The following is an 18,471-nucleotide window of genomic DNA, read 5'->3' as shown; positions in this document are numbered from 1 at the left end:
TAGGCAGACCTGCGCGATTTGAATTTGGCGCCGGCTCCGCCCCCTCCTTCCAGTGAGTTTCTGCCGGTAGCTCCTGTCAAGATTGGAGTACCTCCCCCAGGTCCGCCTCCAACTTGGTTTTTCTGCCGGTAGCTTCTGTCAAGCTTGGAGTACCTCCCCCAGGTCCGCCTCCAACTTGGTTTTTTTCAGACCTGCGCGATTTGAATTTGGCGCTGGCTCCGCCCCCCTCCTCCCAGTGAGTTTCTGCCGGTAGCTTCTGTCAAGATTGGAGTACCTCCCCCAGGTCCGCCTCCAACTTGGTTTTTCTGCCGGTAGCTCCTGTCAAGATTGGAGTACCTCCCCCAGGTCCGCCTCCAACTTGGTTTTTCTCTACCGCTGATTTTCTAGGGGCTTTTCCAGCGCAATATGCTGAACTCAGACAGTCTGATTTCTAGGATAACGAGGTTAGGCTCTCTTGTGGAGAATTTCAGTGTCTTCCAGCTGCTCCGGAGATGGCTGCTGTTCTCACCTCGCTATGTTGATGGGGTGTTAATTGGATTCTGCTCTGGTGGAGGCCAGGTCATTTACATTTGCATGGGGCTATGACCATCCCATTGTCCTGCTTGCATGCAAGCCTCCTGTGTATTCCCGTGCCCCTTTGTCTGTGTTTTGATGTTATCTGGTTGTCTGGCTCCTTCTTCCTTGTAGCTCCTAGGGGGGTGTTTGTAAATATTTATGTACTTATGTCCCTACTCAGCTCAGCGGACCAAGCCTGCTGGGAAAACTGGTTCTGTTCTCTTGGCTGAAAAGTCAGTTTACAGTCTCTGAGTTTTTCCAAAAGGGCCGAATTGCCCGAAAACCTTACAGATGCCCCTTCGATACGTCCCTACCTGCTTGGACCGTATCGACACAGGTGAAGGGCAATTGTTTCCTTTTGTGTGGACCGTAGGTCCCCCCCCTCAGCAACATGCGAAATTGCAATTCCCAAGACAGTTCCCTTAATCTAGGCTACCCCTGGTTTCAATGAAAGGGAAAGACAAGACCATATCTAATTTAAACACACAGTAACATATACACATTTCACCGGAACCCCAAACGTAAGGGTCCCTGTCCATATATTACACTCAAATAACTGTTTCACCGGAACCCCAAACGTAAGGGTCCCTGTAACCCGCGAATCCATACAACTATTTACAATTGCATCTGTTTATTTCACCAAGGATCCTCCTTTCTTGGCTGCACTTCGCTTCTTCCCGATGAGGGCTCTTCATTTACTCTCCATCGTCGATACCTGCAGCTGAGAGGTTTAGTCCAACTGAGGCGACAGCATAATGTACCCCCTGTACAACATTTCCTTTGTGGGGCAAACACTAAACCATTCTCAGGCTCCCCCCTGGTGGTGATCGGACAGTTGTGAGGGTCGATCGGTTGGGCTGTGGGCAGGGGTCGCTTTACCTGAACCAGCAGTTCGGTAGCTTTTACAGTCATCCCTTCCCTGGGCGTTACACATCCCTCCCCACTGCGGTCAATTTATCCCGTTCCCTGGGTTCTGCCACCACCTTACAAAAGTGATTAATGCCCCTTGTGGACATGCCTCGGTAGATCCCCATGAACACAAATAAATGCCCTGGTCAGAAGTCCACCACTTATCCCAGCAAACGGTGATCCTACCCGGTGACCCCGTGATGGTCCGTTAGGTGTTGGTGTCCAGGCGTTCCCAGTCCGAGGACCGATCCCTCATGTCCAGCCTCAGCTTCCTGGGCCACCACCATCTCCCCAAAGGAACGTCCCCCTCACAGGTTAAACACACCCGCCTGCCCTCAGTCACCCTAACCCGGTCAGTCGAAGGACTCTTCTGTCTCGCCTCTGCGGAGTTCTCCCGGTCCCACCATCGCCAAGATCATCAAACTCCACATCGTCGGGTGCCCCATCTGTAAAAAAAACAAAACACATTCTTGCCTCTACAGCCCTACCTACCTTAAAGTGCATGGGTTCTATCCAGCGGCAGCATCAGCTCCCGCTTTGAAGTTGCCGCAGCCTGTCTGTGATTCTGTGTTTACAGCCCGGCTGCACCAGGGTCCTAGTGCCTGGTGCTTCATCATTTTACCCTTGCACCAGGCGCTTCTGTGTTCCCACGATCCTAAATACTTCACACACAACTACACACTAATTAGAACTAGCAGGGGGAAAGAAAAGGGAATATGATATATACAATGCCACCCGTCTCCGGGTGGCCAAATTAAAACTGTGCCCCGCTAAACTGGGGCAGTCCGCCTGTTTGGTCGAATAGCTCGGGCCAGACCGTCCCCTCCCGGGGGTTCGGGCTGCCTCTTGCCTCTCCTTCCCCAACAGGGTTCGGGGATCCCTCAGCGCTCCCTCCTACTCGGGCCCCCTTACTGCGGGACCGGGTTCTAGGGAGTTGTGAGGGTGACCATCTTAGAGGGGGCTTGGAGACCCGATTGCTCCTTCGTCCCCTGACTGGTTCCCAAGCCCAAGGTGATATTTCCACTTCCTCCGCCTCCTTAGCCTCTATACTAAGGCAGGCTACCTGATCCACAGGTAAAGGCTTGGGAATCGTTACTGTCCCTGGGTTGGGTGCTTGCAGCACTGTCGGTCTCTTTGGGACTGCCCCTTCGGGACAGCACCTTGTCACCGGTTGTGTGACCGTGGAGTCAGGGACCTCCCCCACCGTCGTTAATTCTACGGGGGGTTTCTCCACTACCACCCCCAGTCTTCCCCCCACCTTGCTCTTTCTTGTCCTTATGGGGTGGAACAATTTAAATTGACTGATGTGGCGTTCGCATGGGTCCCACCTTAAGGGATTTAAACTGCAAATAGCCCCTGAGGCAGCCTCCAGAATGGGACCCTGCACCTGGACCGGACCAGGGTCTGGGGCTAGAACTACCCCTGCGCTCCCTTTTTCCTGAGGCTGCTCCCTGGGTAGTCATACGGGTTCTTGTGGTGTGGGTGCGGGCAGGCCCTGGCCCGTTGCCATTGCCACCTGTCCTGAGCCTTGCAAAAGGGCTAAAATTTTACTTATCTCGATGGTTCCCGGGGCAGCTGCTCCTACCGCCGGGGTCTGACTCTCTACTGCGGGAGCCCTCTCCTGCTTGCTAGGGTTTCTACATTCCCTCTTGAAATGCCCGGCCTTCCCACACCCGTAGCATACCGGTTTCTCGTCGGAGGTCCGGGTGCCCTCATGCTTCCACTCTCTCTTATGGGCTGCTGGCGCGATTTCATGCACCCTACCCTTAAGGGGCTTGTCCTCACCCCTCTCCCCATTACGATATGCGAGGGTAAGTTTCCTAAGGACCTCTTCCTCATTAAGGTCCGGACTCTGCGGGTCGAACCAGTGTTCGGCTTTTGCCCTAACATGAGGGAGACAGTTAGCAACTAGGGTCTTCAGCCAGTGGGCGGTTCTTTCCCCTAAATTCCGTCTATCCGCTTGAACCCCGCATGCCTCCATATAGACAATCCACAGTCTGTCTGCGAACATGGTGGGAGATTCCCCTGGTTGCTGCTTGGTTTCCCCCACCCTCATGAAAGGGCTCCCCAGATTCAAGCCCATTGCCTCCAGAACAGCAGTCTGTGCTGCCGCCCAGGTGTCAGGTCTTCCCCCATTCCCAGAGGTCACTGTCCTGCATAGCTGGGCATCTAGGGTTATCAGGAGCATCTTTATTTGCTCCCCTTCGTCGCAGTCATTGATGTTGGCTGCCTGTTCCACCTCCATAAAATGCAGCGACGGATCCCCCTTTAGAGTTAGTCTGGGAACGTGGGCCACCATCCCCCTGAGCGCGGATGCCCCATGAGGAACGATAATGTCGCCCTCAACCGGTCCCCTATTTGCCATCCCCGCCGGGGGACCATACCTCCTTTGCCTGACAGGGCACATCTGCCCTACCTGGGGTTCCTGCTCCTCCTCCCCACTGTCCAGCTCTCCTGCCTCGTTGGGTAGCCCCCCTGTCCCCGGGCTAGCTACCCATATAGGAGACGCCGCTATCTGGGGATACACCACTGGCCCCCCTTGGACCTGCCCCTGACCGGGCGGTCCAAACCCTACCTGCTGACCCGGCCCCATCACCGGCCTCCCAGGCAGCGGTCTGTCCCCATCCCATGGGGACCCACATACGAAACCCGGCGGACACGCCGCCAGCTGGGGGTACCCTGCCGACCCCCCTTGGACTTGCCCCTGAACGTGCAGTCCGTTCCCCGCCTGCCGACCCGGGCACGATCCCGGTGCCTCAGGAGGCGGTCTACTCCCCTTGGCCTGTGGGGAATCATCCGCTGCGAGGAGCACCTTGCCCCTTGGGAACCCCCCTGGACCCACCAGGTGTATCTGTCCCCTGAACTTGGACAAGGTCTCCTCCAACTCCGTGATTCGTGCCCGGCACGGCCAATGGGCACAGTCCCCTACTTCCTCGCGAGCCACTCGGTACGCTGCCTGGATGTCCCGGAACTTCCCCTCCAGCTTCCTACACTGCTCTGTACTCCGAGCATAGAGTCCCTGGAGCCTCCGTTCCTTTTCTTTACCCTCCACTATCTGGCAGTGGAGATAGTCCTTCTCACATCTGTTAGACTCGCTTTCCTGTTTCATTTCTGCCACTTCCTCCCGCAGTCGTTCCGCTACACTCGCGCTGTCCTGTTTAATTTCTGCCATTTCTTCCCGCAGTCGTTCCGCTGCGCTAGCGCTGTCCCCTGCGCTGGCCCTCACTTCTCTCAACTCCTGCTCTAACTCTTCGACCCTATCCTCTGTCTTGACTACCTGCTCGGACAGGCAAACCAGCCAAACTGCCTTCTCCAAGTGCCTTTTGTGCGCCTTGCTTTCTGTCCATGCAGCCGCTGCCATTACCGGTTGCTCCGCATTGATTAATTCTGAAACCCAAGGTTTGGTGAGGTTGACCTTTTGCCACAAATACGAGGATATTCTCTCCTCCATTTTGCTTCGTTCCCTCACCCCCTCTGCCAAGTCACATACTCCAAACCACCGGGCTCCTGCCGCGGTCGCCATTGTAGAGGGTGCCATCTCCGCTACTCCACTACTGGGCCGATATCTGGGGTTTGGATGTCTGTGTGTGTCTCTCTCCAGCTGGCACTGAAACTTCAGAGGCCAGGGGATGTCGCACTGGGACACTTCCACTGAAGAGAGCACTGATTCAAGCCTGCCGTTTATTCCTAACCGACAGCCTGAGACTTATATCACACAGATCTCCAGACCCCTACCAATACCCAGGTGATTCTCTCTCTTGCCGGTGGGGCAACACCCACCCGGTTCCTACTCCACTAGAGTAGCTTTCCCAAGAGAGAGAATAGGACACTGCTGTTTATTTCCTAACCAGCAGTCTGTCCTGAGTGAATCGCTCAAGATGACCCTCGATTCTTGAACCCGGAATTAAGGTGAGGAGTATTTTAACAATGACTTGGTCAGAGATCGCTGGTGAAGGATTGAAGAATTTAAACGACTCCAATTATCATCAAATCAAGGTTTATTGTAAAACCCAGGTCAAAATCATCAACAGAAGAAACACAATAAAATCTTATGCTCTAATACAACTAAGTCTATTCAAAAGTAATATAGCGGACACAACGAAAATTCTTATGATTACACAGGTTTTAGCAATATCACAAGGCACAAAACAAGTTCCCTTCCCCAAAGCCTCAACCACTATTAAAGTCAAGGGAGTTTCGCAAGCTGCTGCAGAGTACTTACGGTCACAGGCTGCAGAGGTCAAGTCAGGGGTGCAGAGGTCGAGCCAAGAACGAAGAGAGACCCAATTGAAAACACAGCCCCTTTTATATTGCTTTACCTGGCTTTGTTCTGTGATCGGCCAGCCCCTTTTGCATTGAAAAAGGTAAGTTTTAAAGTTCCCGCTGGTCCCGCCCCCTTTGAGCCGGTCAGAGCTGTATGTTTCCGGGTATTCCTCGCAGGTCCGCCCCTTCCAGCTAGGCAGACCTGCGCGATTTGAATTTGGCGCCGGCTCCGCCCCCTCCTTCCAGTGAGTTTCTGCCGGTAGCTCCTGTCAAGATTGGAGTACCTCCCCCAGGTCCGCCTCCAACTTGGTTTTTCTGCCGGTAGCTTCTGTCAAGCTTGGAGTACCTCCCCCAGGTCCGCCTCCAACTTGGTTTTTTTCAGACCTGCGCGATTTGAATTTGGCGCTGGCTCCGCCCCCCTCCTCCCAGTGAGTTTCTGCCGGTAGCTTCTGTCAAGATTGGAGTACCTCCCCCAGGTCCGCCTCCAACTTGGTTTTTCTGCCGGTAGCTCCTGTCAAGATTGGAGTACCTCCCCCAGGTCCGCCTCCAACTTGGTTTTTCTCTACCGCTGATTTTCTAGGGGCTTTTCCAGCGCAATATGCTGAACTCAGACAGTCTGATTTCTAGGATAACGAGGTTAGGCTCTCTTGTGGAGAATTTCAGTGTCTTCCAGCTGCTCCGGAGATGGCTGCTGTTCTCACCTCGCTATGTTGATGGGGTGTTAATTGGATTCTGCTCTGGTGGAGGCCAGGTCATTTACATTTGCATGGGGCTATGACCATCCCATTGTCCTGCTTGCATGCAAGCCTCCTGTGTATTCCCGTGCCCCTTTGTCTGTGTTTTGATGTTATCTGGTTGTCTGGCTCCTTCTTCCTTGTAGCTCCTAGGGGGGTGTTTGTAAATATTTATGTACTTATGTCCCTACTCAGCTCAGCGGACCAAGCCTGCTGGGAAAACTGGTTCTGTTCTCTTGGCTGAAAAGTCAGTTTACAGTCTCTGAGTTTTTCCAAAAGGGCCGAATTGCCCGAAAACCTTACAATGGCGACTACCACCTCAGCCTTGTGCCCTCCGCTGGCATCATAATTACATTAAGAAGCCGTCTAATGTTGGATGTCAGGTGCCTGCCCTTTACAAATCCCGTCCGATCCTCCCCAATTATCTCCGGGACACAATCCTCTATTCGAGTGGCCAGGATCTTTGCCAATAATTTGTCATCTACATTCAAGAGGGAAATTGGCCTGTACGATCCACAGCTCTCTGAATCCTTGTCTCGCTTTAGGATTTGAGAAATTGATGCCTGTGTTAACGTTGGGGGGAGTACTCCCAGCTCCTTGAATCCCACGATGAACAAGGCCTCCGGGTGTTCTGTTTCGTAGTTGTTTATTACTGTGTATAGTTCGTCCAGCGCCTTCCTCACTACTGCCTGGGGTGGGATGTAGACCGCTGTGATAATGGCTGAAGTGAACTCACGTGGAAGATAATATGGGCGGCACTTCACGGTCAGGTATTCCAGGTCTGGGGAGCAGTAGGTTGCCAGAGTCGCCACATCCAAGCACCAGGAGGATGTGAATAGCAGAAGAGGCTTGACAGGTTGAATAGCCTACTCCTGCTCCTATGTTACTAAGAGGGAAGGCTGAGGGGTAACCTAAAAGAGGTCTATAATATCTGGAAAGGGTTTGATAGGATAGAAATGGAGAAGTTGTTTTTCCTTGTGGGAGTGACCAAAATGGGGAGGTTGGGGAGCCATAAATACGATAATCGTGAATAAATCCAAAAGAGAATGCAGGAAATTCAGTCCCACAAAGAGTAGTTGAGGTAAATAGCATAGCATATATAGCTGGGGGAAGGGCAATTATGATGCCATTAGACGTGACTTGGGGGGGATAAGATGGAGAAGTAGGCTGCAAGTGTTGGGCACACTGGATAAGTGGAGCTTGTTCAAGGATCAGCTACTGCGTGTTCTTGATAAGTACGTACGGTCAGGCAGGGAGGAAGGCGTCGAGCGAGGGAACCGTGGTTTACCAAAGAAGTGGAATCTCTTGTTAAGAGGAAGAAGGAGGCCTATGTGAAGATGAGGTGTGAAGTTTCAGTTGGGGCGATGGATAGTTACAAGGTAGCGAGGAAGGATCTAAAGAGAGAGCTAAGACGAGCAAGGAGGGGACATGAGAAGTATTTGGCAGGTAGGATCAAGGAAAACCCAAAAGCTTTCTATAGGTATGTCAGGAATAAGCGAATGACTAGGGTAATAGTAGGACCAGTCAAGGACAGGGGTGGGAAGTTGTGTGTGGAGTCTGAAGAGATAGGCGAGATACTAAATGAATATTTTTCGTCAGTTTTCACTCAGGAAAAAGATAATGTTGTGGAGGAGAATGCTGAGACCCAGGCTAATAGAATAGATGGCATTGAGGTATGTAGGGAAGAGGTGTTGGCAATTCTGGACAGGCTGAAAATAGATAAGTCCCCGGGTCCTGATGGGATTTATCCTAGGATTCTCTGGGAGGCCAGGGAAGAGATTGCTGGACCTTTGGCTTTGATTTTTATGTCATCATTGGCTACAGGAATAGTGCCAGAGGACTGGAGGATAGCAAATGTGGTCCCTTTGTTCAAAAAGGGGAGCGTGGAGGCTTTGGAGCGGGTGCAGAGGAGATTTACCAGGATGTTGCCTGGTATGGAGGGAAAATCTTATGAGGAAAGGCTGATGGACTTGAGGTTGTTTTCGTTGGAGAGAAGAAGGTTAAGAGGAGACTTAATAGAGGCATACAAAATGATCAGGGGGTTGGATAGGGTGGACAGTGAGTGCCTTCTCCCGCGGATGGAAATGGCTTGCACGAGGGGACATAGCTTTAAACTGAGGGGTAATAGATATAGGACAGAGGTCAGAGGTAGGTTCTTTACGCAAAGGGTAGTGAGGCCGTGGAATGCCCTACCTGCTACAGTAGTGAACTCGCCAACATTGAGGGCATTTAAAAGTTTATTGGATAAACATATGGATGATAATGGCATAGTGTAGGTTAGATGGCTTTTGTTTCGGTGCAACATCGTGGGCCGAAGGGCCTGTACTGCGCTGTATCGTTCTATGTTCTATGTTCTATAGATGTCTTTATGGGGAAGCTAGATAATCATATAAAGGGAATGAGGAGTAGAAAGTTATGTTAGGGTTTGATAAAGAGGGGTGGATAGAGGCTTGGGTAGTGCACCAGTTCGGCTGAATGGCCTGTTTCTATGCTGCACTTTCTATGTAAAAGTTCAACCAAGAACAACGTTGAAATGTTCGCACCAACAGTATTTGCCACCATTCATCATTTATAGAACTTACGTTGACAGGAAAGTTTTCATCCAGCTTGATAGGGTCATGAACACAACCTCGTGCAAGATTCAGCAACCATCGTTGAAATATATAAGCAGCATAGTAGATATGTCCTCCATACTATTGGGCTCTTGCTTAGTATGGCTTAGAGACTGAACTGAGATACCTGAGGAGAAAATCTGGAGAGACAAAAATGGTGGGAAACTTGCACTTTGAGTTAGTTTATTCGTGCTTTGCTTTATTGTTCTAGGCAGCTTCCACATGCCCCAGAGAACCTGGCTGCCAAGCTGAGTACAAGTGAAAAGAGATCCATCTCCCTGACATGGGCGAAAGCATTTGATGGCAACAGCCCCTTGATTCGCTATGTTTTGGAGGTGTCTGAGAACAGTAAGTGATGCGGCAATTCGTTATTAAGAATGCTTACTGTCTTTGTTGTTGATAAATTTAAAATTAAGTGATTAAAAATGATTTTACCACTGCTACTGAAGTGTACCATTTCTGACTTGAGCATACAGCTGCGGTAGCCCACAAATGTGTCGGAGTGAGTTGCCATTAATCTTTACACAGATGGGAAAATGTCCATAATCACTTTACCCGCATAAGTATAAACTCAACCTCCGGTGGTGGCCATGGTTTGATCGGTCGCACACAGACTGGAGGTTTTGGTTTTTGGAACTTTCTGCCCATTTGTTGAGTGATTTTTGGTGGCAAATTGTGAGGAGAAAGGCGGGTGGTGGATTCTCCCCCACAGTGGAATGATGACGGGGTACCAGACCCAGACGGAATTGGAGGAGCCCCACACCTACTGAGTATGTTTATTGAGGCACTGGAGAGGGGGGAGTTGTCGGGCACGTTGGCATAGGCCTCTAATTCTTTGATTCTAAAGAAAGATAAGGATCTGCTTGAGTGTGGGTCACCCAGACCCATTTGTTACTAAATACAGACGTAAAGATACTGGCCAATTTGCTGGCAAGGTGATTGGAGGTGTGGATGTGCCGGAGGTGGTATCAGAGGATCAGACAGGGTTCTTCAAGGGGCGGCAGCTGTCGAGCAACATTAGTAAGCTACTGAACGTGGTAATTTTAAAAAAATATGTGTTTATTTAAAGTTTTTCCAACAAAAACTTTCAACCAATTAAACCCCCCCCCCCCCGTAACAGGAAAGAGAAAGAGAAAAGAACAGAACAGTACATAAACATATCGATCAAACATACTACAGAACTTATACAATGGGTTTCTCTCGCACATAATAACCCTCCCATATGCTTTTTTACAAGTACCCCGAGGGAAAACCCGCTCCCCCGCCCACCCAAATACCCCCCCCCCCCCCCGAAAGAGACACCCCCCCCCTGGGTTGCTGCTGCTGCTGACCGACTTCATTCTAACGCTCCGCGAGATAGGCTAGGAACGGTTGCCACCGCCTGAAGAACCCCTGCGCAGACCCTCTCAAGGCAAACTTTATCCTCTCCAGCTTAATGAACCCTGTCATGTCATTTATCCAGGCTTCCACACTGAGGGGTTTCAGGTCCTTCCACATGAGCAAGATCCTCCGCCGGGCTACCAGGGACGCAAAGGCCAGAATACCGGCCTCTTTCGCCTCCTGCACCCCCGGCTCGTCCGTTACCCCAAATAATGCCAACCCCCAACTCGGCTTGACCTGGACTTTCACCACCTTGGACATAGTCTTCGCGAAACCCCTCCAGAACCCATCCAGTTCCGGGCACGACCAGAACATGTGGGCATGATTCGCCGGGCTTCCCGAGCACCTCCCGCATCTGTCCTCCATCCCAAAGAACCTACTCAGCCTCGCCCCTGTCATATGCGCTCTGTGAATGACCTTAAACTGTATCAGGCTGAGCCTGGCACATGAGGAAGAGGAATTAACCCTACTCAGGGCATCATCCCACATACCCTCTTCAATCTCCTCCCCCAACTCCTCCTCCCCCTCTTCTTTCATCTCCTGATATATCGCCAAAACCTTGCCTTCTCCGACCCATACACCCAAAATCACCCTGTCCTGAATCCCCTGTGCCGGGAGCAACGGAAATCCCCTCACCTGCTGCCTCACAAACGCTGTCACTTGCATATACCTGAACGCATTTCCCGGGGGTAACCCAAACTTCTCCTCCAGCGCCCCTAGGCTCGCAAACGTCCTGTCTATAAACAGGTCGCCCATCCTTCTGATCCCTGCCTGATGCCAGCTCCGAAACCCCCGTCCATCCTTCCTGGGACGAACCAATGGTTCTCCCGGATCGGGGACCACACCGAGGCTCCCATCTCACCCCTATGTCGTCTCCAGATCTTTAGCGTTGCCGCCACCACCGGACTCGTGGTGTACCTTGTCGGCGAGAGCGGCAGCGGTGCCGTCACCAGCGCCCTCAGGCCCGTTCCTTTGCAGGATGCCACCTCCAACCTCTTCCATGCCGCCCCCTCTCCCTCTATTACCCACTTACGGATCATCGCCACGTTGGCTGCCCAATAATAGTCACCCAGATTCGGCAACGCCAGCCCTCCCTGTCCCTACTACGCTCCAGAAACCCCCTCCTTTCCCTCGGGGTCTTGTTTGCTCACACAAAACCCATGATGCTCCTACCTACCCGCTTAAAAAAGGCCTTGGTAATCATAATAGGAAGGCACTGGAACACAAAAAGAAACCTCGGGAGGACCATCATTTTAATCGACTGTACCCTGCCCGCTAGCGAGAGTGGCAGCACATCCCATCTTTTGAAGTCCTCCTCCATCTGCTCCACCAGCCGCATCAAATTAAGTTTGTGCAGGGCCCCCCAGCTCCTAGCTACCTGGATCCCCAAGTACCGAAAGCTGCTTTCCGCCCTCCTCAACGGTAGGTCGTCTATCCCTCTTCCCTGGTCCCCTGGATGCACCACAAAGAGCTCTCTTTTCCCTACATTGAGCTTATAGCCCGAGAAGTCCCCAAACTCCCTTAGGATCCGCATGACCTCCACCATCCCCTCCACTGGATCTGCCACGTACAGCAACAGGCCGTCCACATACAGCGACACCCGATGCTCCTCTCCCCCTCGGACCACCCCCCTCCATTTCCTGGACTCCCTTAATGCCATGGCCAAAGGCTTAATTGCTAATGCAAACAACAGGGGGGACAGGGGGGACCCCTGCCTCGTCCCTCGATACAGCCGAAAATACTCCGACCTCCGCCGATTCGTAGCCACACTCGCCACCGGGGCTCTATATAGGAGCTTAGCCCACCTGATAAACCCCTCCCCAAACCCAAACCTCTGCAACACTTCCCAGAGATACTCCCACTCCACCCGGTCAAAGGCCTTCTCCGTGTCCATAGCTGCCACTATCTCCGCCTCTCCCTCCATCGAGGGCATCATAATCACATTGAGGAGCCTCCGCACATTGGTGTTTAGCTGCCTGCCCTTTACAAATCCCGTCTGGTCCTCATGAATCACCCCCGGGACACAGTCCTCAATTCTCGTAGCCAGCACTTTTGCCAGCAACTTAGCATCCACATTGAGGAGCGAGATCGGACTATACGACCCACATTGCAGTCGATCCTTGTCCCGCTTCAGGATCAGAGAGATCAGCGCCCCGGACATTGTCGGGGTCACGGTACCCCCCCTTCCTTGCCTCATTGAAAGTCCTCACTAGCAACAGGGTTAACAGGTCCGCATACTTCCTGTAAAACTCAACCGGGAACCCATCTGGCCCCGGGGCCTTCCCCGCCTGCATGCTCTCCAGTCCTTTAACCAGCTCCTCCAACCCAATTGGCGCCCCCAAACCAGCCACCTCCTGCTCCTCCACCCTCGGGAACCTCAGTTGATCTAGAAATCGTTGCATCCCCTCTTCCCCCGCTGGAGGCTGAGATCTGTATAGCTCCTCATAAAAGTCCTTAAATGCCTCATTTACTTTCACCGCACTCCGCACCATAGTTCCCCTGCTATCCTTAACTCCACCTATCTCACTCGCTGCCATCCTCTTACGGAGCTGATGTGCCAGCATCCGGCTCGCCTTCTCCCCATACACGTACGTCGCCCCCTGTGCTTTCCTCCACTGTGCCTCTGCCTTTCCTGTGGTCAACAGGTCGAATTCCGTCTGGAGACTTCGCCGCTCCCTAAGTAGTCCCTCTTCGGGGGCCTCTGCATATCTCCTGTCTACCCTGAGGATCTCCCCCACTAACCTCTCCCTTTCCCTGCCCTCTCTCTTCTCCCTGTGAGCCCTGATGGAGATTAACTCTCCCCTGACCACCGCCTTCAGCGCCTCCCATACTACCCCCACCTGCACCTCCCCGTTGTCGTTGGCCTCCAAATACCTTTCAATGCACCCCCGCACCCTCCCACACACCTCCTCATCCGCCAGTAATCCCACATCCAGACGCCACAGCGGGCGTTGGTCCCTCTCCTCTCCTAACTCCAGCTCCACCCAGTGCAGGGCGTGGTCTGAGATAGCTATGGCCGAGTACTCCGTTCCCTCCACTTTCGGGATCAGCGCCCTACTCAAAACAAAAAAATCTATCCGGGAGTAGGCTCTGTGTACGTGAGAAAAAAAAGAAAATGCCCTGGCCAGGGGCCTAGCTCCACGGATCTACTCCCCCCATCTGGTCCATAAACCCCCTGAGCACCTTGGCCGCAGCCGGCCTCGTCCCCGTCCTAGATCTGGAGCGATCTAATGCTGGGTCCAACACCGTGTTGAAATCCCCTCCCCATTATCAAGCTTCCTGCCTCCAGATCTTGAATCCGCCCCAACATGCGCTTCATAAATCCAGCATCATCCCAGTTCGGGGCGTATACGTTTACCAGTACCACCCACGCCCCCGGCAACCTACCGCTCACCATCACGTATCGACCTCAATTGTCCACTACAATATTCTTGGCCTCAAACGACACCCGTTTCCCCACCAGTATTGCCACCCCTCTGTTCTTCGCATCCAGCCCCGAATGGAATACCTGTCCTACCCATCCCTTTCTCAACCTGACCTGGTCTGCCACCTTCAAATGTGTCTCCTGAAGCATGACCACGTCTGCCTTCAGTACCTTTAAGTGCGCGAACATTCGATAACATTCCAAGTTATCAGCCGGATTGGGGGGCTCCCCCCACCCCCCTCCCTGCCGACTAGCCATCTTCTTTTCTAGGCCAGTCCCGTGCCCGCGCCTCCCGCACTCTCCAGTCCCGCAGACGGCCCCCCCCCCCCCCCCCCGACCACCTCTTCTGTTTCCAGTTCCCCATCGGCCAATGCAGCTGCAATATTATTTCCCCCCCCCCCCCGCGCCCCCCTGCCCCCCGCTAGATCCGTATCTAGCTCTTTTGCTCCCCCCATAACACTCCCGTAAGTCAGCTGACTCCTGCTGACCCCGGCCTCCCCCCCCCGTCCCATTGACCCCCCCCCGTGTGGGAATCCCCCCTCCCCAGCAATCAGTTGCGCTCCTCCGCCTTTTCAACTTTTCAGTTTGTATAAAGGTCCAAGCCTCCTCAGGCGTTCCGAAGTAGTGGTGTCGAACCTGAAATGTGACCCACAATCGCGCTGGCTGCAGCATTCCGAACCTCACCCCCTTCCGATGGAGCACCGCCTTGGCCCAATTAAAACCAGCTCTCTTCTTTGCCACCTCTGCACTCCAGTCCTGGTAGATTCGGATCTCCATATTCTCTCACCTGATGTTCCGCTCTTTCTTGGCCCATCTCAAGACACACACTCTATCCACGAAACGGTGAAACCTCACCACTACTGCCCTTGGCGGCTCGTTGGCCTTGGGTCTCTTCGCCAGGACCCGATGAGCCCCTTCTAGCTCCAGGGGACTCGGAGAGGCCCCCGCACCCATCAGCGAGTTGAGCATCGTGCTCACATATGCCCCGGCATCGGCCCCCTCCACTCCTTCAGGGAGACCCAGAATCCGAAGATTCTTCGTCCTCGACCTGTTCTCCAGGTCCTCGAATCTTTCCGCCCACCTCGTGTGCAGCGCCTCGTGTGCCTCCATCTTCACCGCCAGGCCCAAGATCTCATCCTCGTTCTCCGTGGCTTTTTCCCGCACCTCGCGGATCGCCGCTCCTTGGGCCTTCTGGGTCTTCACTAACCCCTCGATCGCCATCAGTGTTGGCACCAGCACCTCTTTCTTCAGCTCCTCAAAGCAGCGCTTGAGAAACTCCTGCTGCTCCTGCCGCTTGATCTCCGCCCGCCGCCATCTTGTTTTTTCTCCCTCGCACTTTTCGCTGCTCCAAAAACGCTTTTTTGACCGCTCCGCTCCTGGTCCAATCCATATACTATGGGGGGTGGACCTTGCTATCACCTTCCCACACTGGAAGTCATCACAAAATGCCGTTGGGGCTCCTCTGGAGAGCCCAAAAGTCAGTTTTAGCGGGAGCCGCCGAATGTGCGGCTTAGCTCCGCATAGCCGCGACCGGAAGTGTACTGAACGTGGTCATGACCGCGTTAGGTAGTAGGGTGCCGGAAGTGATAGTGTCAATGGACGCGGAGAAGATCTTTGATCGGGTTGAGTACCGATATTTGTTTACAACCTTGAGGAGGTTTGGGTACCGGAACGCATTTGTTCCATGGGTACGGTTACTTTGCGCATCCCCCATGGCAAATGTGCAAATGAATGGGATGGATTTTAAGTACTTTAGGCTGCACAGGGGAACAAGGCAGGGGTGCCCTCTGTCGCCACTATTGTTTGCAGAGGCAATTGAGCCTTTGGCGATTGCGCACCGGGCGTCAGGGGAATGGCTGGGGATTGTGAGGGGGGCATAGGGTTGTAAGCCGACGACATTTTGCTATCTGTGGCAGACCCGTTGGAGAGTATGGAAAGAATTACGAACTTGTTGGAAAAATTTGGAGCCTTTTCTGGGTACAAATTGAATGTGGGAAAGAGTGAATGACCTGGGGAAGACTAGCAATCTGGGGGCTTTGCCATTTAGGGTTGCTGAGGTTAGGTTACGGAATCTGGGATTCAGGTTGCACATGATTGGGTAACGATGCACAGGTGGAACTTAACAACACTGGTGGCGGGGTTGAGGGGGATTTCAGGAGATGGGATGCCTTGCCGCTGTCATTGGCAGAGAGGGTGCAGACCATGAAGATGAACATGTTGCCTAGGCTCTTGTTTATCTTTCAGTCTCCGCAAAGGCCTTGTTTTGTAGGATGGATGGTTTGATCTCTGAGTTTGTTTGGGCAGGCAGGACGCCGAGGGTCAGTGGGCCATTTTGCCGAGGAAGAGGCGAGTATCCGGGAGGGAGGGGGGGGTTGCGCTCCCACATGGCTGCACTATTACCGAGAGGCTAATGTGGAGAAGGAGAGACAGTGGTGAGCGGGGCGGGGTCGGACTGAGTGCGGGTGGAGGTGGGCTCCTGTAAGGTGTCGATTTAAGGGCTATGGTAACAGCCCGGTGGTGTTGTCATCAATAAATTGTGGGGCTAGATTCTCTGATTCTGGGGCTATGTCCCCACGTCGATGTGGTATCATGACCGGTACAGGCTTGGAAAGCCGAAGGGCCTGTTCCCGTGCTGTATTGGTCTTTGTTCAGGAGAAGTTTGAATTACCAATGGAATGTGAGTTTAGGTATATACAGATGATGGATTATGTGCAGAAGGAGCTGTCCATTTTCCCCCAAATTCCGGAATGCACGCTACTGGAAAAACTGTTCGGTCCAAATGAGTGGGTGGAGGTGGTGGGGGGAGATCAGAGACATTTGTGGGTGGTTGGGAAAGAGACTGGGTTAGTGGGAAGAATTAAGGGCAGGTGGGAAGAAGAATTGGGGACCAAGCTGGGGTGGGGGGTATGGGGCTGAGGTATTGTGTCGGGTCAATTCGACTTTCTCATGTGCAAGCATGAGCTTCATTCAATTCACGGCGCTGCTCAGGGTGCACATGACATGGACCCAGATGAGGGTTCTTCCCTGGGGTAGAGGATCTCTGCGAGAAGTGTGGGCGGAGGCCAGCGAACCACACCATTATGTTCTGGGGTGTGCGAAACTGGAGGGTTTGAGGGAAGCCGTGTTCGAGGCTCTGTCGGAGATAATGGGGTTCGAAGTAGCGCCGTGCCCCCTTGGTGGCGGTTTTTAGAGTTTGGGAGCTGCTGGGGCTACAGGAGGGAAAGGGGGCCGATGTGGTGGCCTTTGCCTCCCTGATTACTTGGCGAAGAGGTTTGCTGAATTGCCAGTCGGCAACGCCACTGAGAGTGGCGGAGTGGGTGGGGGACCTGCACGTATTTGTGAGCCTGGAGAAGGTCATGATTGCCCTAAGAGGGTCGGAGGAAGGGATTTATGCGCGGTGCGTCTGTTCCTGTCCATGTTCAAGGATCTATTGATGCAACAGAGATCTAAAGTATGTTTGAAACAAAACAATGTTTATTCTATGAACCCAGTTAACATTTTATAAACACACAGTAAACGGTTTATCAACTACCAACCCTGACCACCCCGCAAAAGATACAGTACTCTGTAGATAACCCTTGCTAACTTTCCAAACACCATCCACAAGTTAAATCCTTTTCAAAATAAAGACAGCAGGTTTAAATGCTGTACAGAAACAGGTATTACTTTGAAATCATCAGTGATCTGGAGGTATTCCTTAGCTTGTAGAGAGAGAGATTATTATACAGCTGCTTGCTTTGAATTCAGCTATCCACCTCTGAAAACGAAACCAGAAACACACTGCATCTGCCAGCTCAAAAACCAAAGTGAAAGACAGACAGCCCAGCTCCACCCACACACTGACATGCCCGCAGCTATTTCATAAACACCCATTTCTTAAAGGTGCGTCCACCTGCCTAACCCAGACATGAATAAATTCAGTACCCCAGCCTCCACTGTTTTCTGGGGAAGAGAATGCCACAAACTAACAACCCTCTTGAGAGAAAAAAATTGTCTCCTAGTTTTCGCCTCTCCCAGAAGAGGAAACATCCTCTTGCTATCCACCCTATCAAGTTCACCCAGGATCTTAAATGTTTCAATAAGATCACCTCTTATTCTTCATAAATGTCAGTGAGTTTAGGTCACTGTTCAACCCTTCTTTATTGGATAAGTCCTTAATCCCTGAAATGGGCTGTGTGCCTTCTCTGAACTACTAATAACACAATCATATCCTTTTTCAAATAAGACCAAAACTGTAAACAGTACTTCAAGGGGCTGATTTAGCACAGTGGAGGGGCTGGTTTAGCACAGCGGGCTAAACAGCTGGCTTGTAATGCAGAACAATGCCAGCAGCTCGGGTTCAATTCCTGTACCGGCCTCCCCGAACAGGCGCCGGAATGTGGCGACTAGGGGCTTTTCACAGTAACTTCATTGAAGCCTACTTGTGACAATAAGCGATTATTATTATTAGATGTGATGTAACCAAGGCCTTGCACAGCAGCAGTCAAACTTCCCGACTTTTATGTTCCACTCCCCTTGCAATAAACACCAGCCTTCCATTCATCTTCTTAATCACTTGCTTCTTTATCGTCTGCAATAACTTGCATATTGGACT

At 52.4% G+C, this 18,471-nt stretch overlaps 1 protein-coding gene across 4 annotated transcripts in view; it reads left to right on the top strand.

Moving 5' to 3' along the window:
* sdk2b (sidekick cell adhesion molecule 2b) overlaps positions 1-18,471 on the top strand; it is a 1,174,030-nt gene that overhangs the window by 773,018 nt on the left and 382,541 nt on the right. For all 4 annotated transcript variants that reach the window (XM_072483445.1, XM_072483444.1, XM_072483443.1 and 1 more), the window contains one exon: positions 9,285-9,421. In XM_072483445.1, coding sequence (XP_072339546.1) covers positions 9,285-9,421 — 137 coding nt within the window. The remainder of the gene's footprint in view (positions 1-9,284; positions 9,422-18,471) is intronic.

Source organism: Scyliorhinus torazame, chromosome 18 (genome assembly GCF_047496885.1).
Source record: "Scyliorhinus torazame isolate Kashiwa2021f chromosome 18, sScyTor2.1, whole genome shotgun sequence".
NCBI classification, from domain to species: Eukaryota; Metazoa; Chordata; class Chondrichthyes; order Carcharhiniformes; family Scyliorhinidae; genus Scyliorhinus; species Scyliorhinus torazame.
Note: the sequence above shows the minus strand (reverse complement) of the source record. Positions and strands in the feature narration are given on the sequence as shown.